The following is a 4178-nucleotide window of genomic DNA, read 5'->3' on the forward strand; positions in this document are numbered from 1 at the left end:
TTAGAAACAAGTGGATTTGGGTGGTTGAGAAGTTTATTATGGAAGGAACGGTATCTGGTTCTGGCCAAATCGGCAACATATGGAATATTGAGGTCCGAATACAAATTAGGGTTACAATATTTAATTATCGAAGGTAAGGAGGCAAGTTACACCGACCTTTTATCCGGTCAAAGGAAACTTAAAACCATTTAATAGAAAGGAGACACGTGGCAGTGTTGGAAAAACTCTTTAAGAGGATTGGCATGAGGTCCCTGAGGTTGTCTATTTTCTTTTTTCTTTCGAGTTTCATTGCCACCCTCCCCCCCCTCCCCCGTCCTAAATATTCATAAATCCCTTTAGCAGTTATCTCTCTATTTAACATCGAATTTTCCAAACTTTTCCCTCCTTCAACGATATCCATCCACTTCAGAAAAAAAGTCGGAGGAAATTCACAAAAAGTTAGGGTGAAACTTGATTAGTAAAATTTAGTAAGGGGGGATTCTTTCAAAAAGCAAAAGGGGAAACTTTGTTAACAATTCTGTTAGCAGAGTTCTCTGGATTCTCTTCTTTGTAATTTCTTTTATAAAATATAATTTACCACAAATGTAAAACGGGTTGTTTTTCCTCAATCTCTCTCCATCTTTTATTTAATTTTTCCAAGACATCTAAACCAGGCTATGCCATAAACAGGAACTTAAATTGATACTGAAAATTAGTAGATTGACTACAAAAAAATTATTATAAATAATTTTTTTAAAAAATATTTACTTATTGCTATTTACAACTGTACATTGTAATACATTTAGTAAATCTGATCGCAGAATTGGAGTGTTACAGGCGTGTAGAGAAACTACCCATTGGTAGCACTTTAATGACATTTTACACTACCAGGTCTCGTGGCCATCTTCTTTTCAGGCGCCTTGTCAGGAATGGAAGAGGATGCAAGATTAGAAACTAGGGAGTTGGAGTGGTTAGGGAGTTTATAATGGAAGGAGTGATATCTGGTTCGGGCTAGATCGGTTACATAGGGAACATTAAGGCCTTTATGTATGATTTTATTTGTGACAAAGTAAGGAGCATTGAGGATTTTAGATTGTGAGGATTGAAAATAATTTTTAAAAATATTATAAAAAGAAAAAATGAAAATCTGTACCGCTTCAAACCCAGAAAGGGTCATCAGGGGTTCTTTACTTTAGAAGTACTTTTTCATGAACAAATGTTGTGCCATGAGGTTATTTGTTTATGATCACGCTTAATCGCCAGGTTATCCCAAATTAAGGGCTCTTATTTTAAAGAACTGGGTGGGCCCAGGAAGGCTCCTTAACCCACAGTGTTGACTCACGACAAGCAGGTATAGCATAAATAATTATCTGTCAACCGTATTCGAGTCCTGGGAGTTAGCAGGACAACGCCGTACTCACTGAGCTACCCTATATATCCACTTTTGGAAAATTATTATACAAAAGTTATTACAGAGGGATCTCATCTGGACAATTTTATTGATTTTTTTTATTTGTTACACCTATTTTATAAAGGGTGAATATCAGAAACAAACTGAAAAAAATTCAAGATGTGGTTACACTTTTTTTTTGTTAAAATGACAGAAACAAATGCAACGCTGTTTTTATAGGTATTAGGTGAGGTCTACATCGCTGAAGAAGATGAAACCTAAACAACTTCACTGGTTCTTCGATCTGCCGACTGTGCCCGAGCTTATACGACGGAGGTACATCAAGTTCTTCGACTCGCTGAAAATCAACCCCGCTGTTCAGGACACTCACGCCAGCTTTAATACGGTAGCAACAGTGCATGTTATAGGAACGATCATAAAACATGTACAACAAGAAGAATTGGGTTTAGTTTCTAAGCATAAAAAACATCCAAAACAATACTATTACAATCGAAACACAAACTACGAGCAAGTAACCTAACACGATAACAGACAAAACCAGTTCAGCTGGCCTCTTGTGTAATGTCATTCTCCATTTAACAGACTCTCAACCATGTTATATGTTATATCGTCTTAACATGGTAAAAGAAGGAAATGTTTCTCCATTTAACACGCTTTAACTTGTTAAACTAAAGATCATGAATACCCTTGTTATATCGTTTTAACGAGGCAAAATAAGGAAATATTTCTCCATTTAACATGAGTTTTTCCATTTAACATGTTAAACTAAAGATGATGAATACCCCTAATATTATTTCAAAGTTAATATAAACATACCTGGGTCCTTGGGGAGGCAGATGGGCCTTATCTTATCGGTGAGCGGTACCTGAGCGTTGAGCCTGAGAACGGCAACATCGTGGTCGAAGCTGACGTAGTTGAAGTCCCCCGTGAACGCCCTGATCACGAACCTCGTCTCGGGCTTTCTGGTCTTGTCGCACCTGTCGTGTTCTCCCAAGGTTACCTTTATCATGAACCACATGAACCTAAACAAACTGATCCCATTAGGATGAAATAGTAACAGGGAATTATTTAATTAGCAATTTTTAAAATTTATTTCTTGCTATTTACAACTGTACATTCATATACATACATCCAGTAAATTTGAATTTAGTTAATAATGAAATGATACAGGCGAGTAGAGAAACTACCCAATGGTAGTACATAAAATCATATTTCTACACTAGAAGGTCTCGAGACCATCTTCTTTTCAGGCTCCTCGGAGAATCCTCCGATATGTTATGACAATCGTCAGGAATAGAAGAAGAAGAAGGTTAGTGGAAACTAGTGGGTTTGGGTGGTTAGAGAGATTATAATGGAAGGAATAGTATGTGGTTACAGCTAGATCGGTTACATATGGAACACACTAAGGTCTTTATGTATGATTTTATTTGTGATGAAGTAGGGAGCATAAAGGATTTTGGATTCTAAGGATTGGATACGAGAGGAATTCGAAGGTTTAGTGGAGACCCAAAGTTCAACACCGTATGTCTATATAAGCCTTATATTTTTTTTAAATTAAAAAAATAAAATAATATAATCTCTAGTCACATTTTCACTCTTATATACAATATTTACATAATCGACCTGAGGATACCTTAGCCCACTCTATCCCCCACGTGTGAGAGGTAGAGCAGATCTCAAAAGATCCCAGCGCATCCCTCACGCCGTATCACTGGTAGTGAGTCTGTGAAGACTGAGCAAGTGCGCTAATGCCGCAAACACTCAACTTGAGTGGAGCATCTAGCCATTGCCAGAGCTCCAAATGTCCATTTTTATTTTACAATAAGTCTCGTGGCCACTGCCGTTTCAACCTTCTAGGTGGTCTGTAGGGATGGGTGGAACTAGATAAGGTTTGAACCAAAGGATAAGGATTAGGATGGTTGGAAAGGTTTATATGAAATTTGGTTGGTATGAGGTCAAGGACAAAAGGGATATGCAGGTCATGGTGTAGTGTTCTGTTGGAAACGTAGTAGGGTGCAGTAACTATGGTTCTAAGGATTTTGGATTGGAAGGTTTGGATACGTTTGATGTTCGACGGTTTAGCTGTTCCCCAAAGTTCAACTCCGTAGGTCCAGATAGGCCTGAGTACAGTCTTATAAATTAGTAGTTTGTTTTCTAGTGAAAGATGAGAGGTCCGGCTGAGCAGTCGGTATAGTTGGCTGAATCGTCTGCTGAGTTCTTGTCTTTTAAGTCTAGTATGTTGGTTCCAGGTGAGTCTTTTGTCTAAGATGAATTCAAGGTATCGCAATTTGAGTTAGCAATTTTAAATTTAAATTATTATTTCTTAAAAGGAAATCGAATGAATCTTGGTTTTAGAATATCATTGTATTATCTATTAATAATTTGTTACTAAAAGTTAACAGTAACAAATTATTAAGGAGTTACTAGAAGAAAAGAGTAATTTCTATTTTAATGAGAATAAATCCAACAAAATAGGTTTATCTACCAGTAATGCCAGTTTATTCTACCTATCAATATCAGGTACAAAAACAAAATTTTAATTTTGTTGGTTTTGGAAGAAATAGTAGTACCGTACCGGAGGGATTATGAAGAAGGGTGCAGGGGGATTTTGGAAAATTACAGTGTTCCTCAACAACTTTTCAGAGGCTTGTATAACAGTGAGGAGAAAATTAAAAACATCATTAAATTGATTAAACCTATTGAAAGGTTTACTCAGATATGAATCTGTTTTGTATGTTATAAAATATTATATCATTATTTATTATTTATATTTATACTTATGTCATAT

At 36.3% G+C, this 4178-nt stretch overlaps 1 protein-coding gene across 2 annotated transcripts in view; it reads right to left on the reverse strand.

Annotated features, from left to right (window-relative positions):
* Positions 1-4178, reverse strand: part of LOC106677151 (trypsin-7) — a 107992-nt gene that overhangs the window by 14818 nt on the left and 88996 nt on the right. Inside the window, exon 4 of one of the 2 annotated variants that reach the window (XM_014414885.2) lies at positions 2207-2421. In XM_014414885.2, coding sequence (XP_014270371.1) covers positions 2207-2421 — 215 coding nt within the window. The remainder of the gene's footprint in view (positions 1-2206; positions 2422-4178) is intronic. The other variant, XM_014414886.2, reaches the window with a different exon arrangement.

This window comes from Halyomorpha halys, unplaced genomic scaffold, assembly GCF_000696795.3.
Source record: "Halyomorpha halys isolate HHAL.00 unplaced genomic scaffold, Hhal_1.1 Scaffold88.1, whole genome shotgun sequence".
Lineage (NCBI taxonomy): Eukaryota > Metazoa > Arthropoda > Insecta > Hemiptera > Pentatomidae > Halyomorpha > Halyomorpha halys.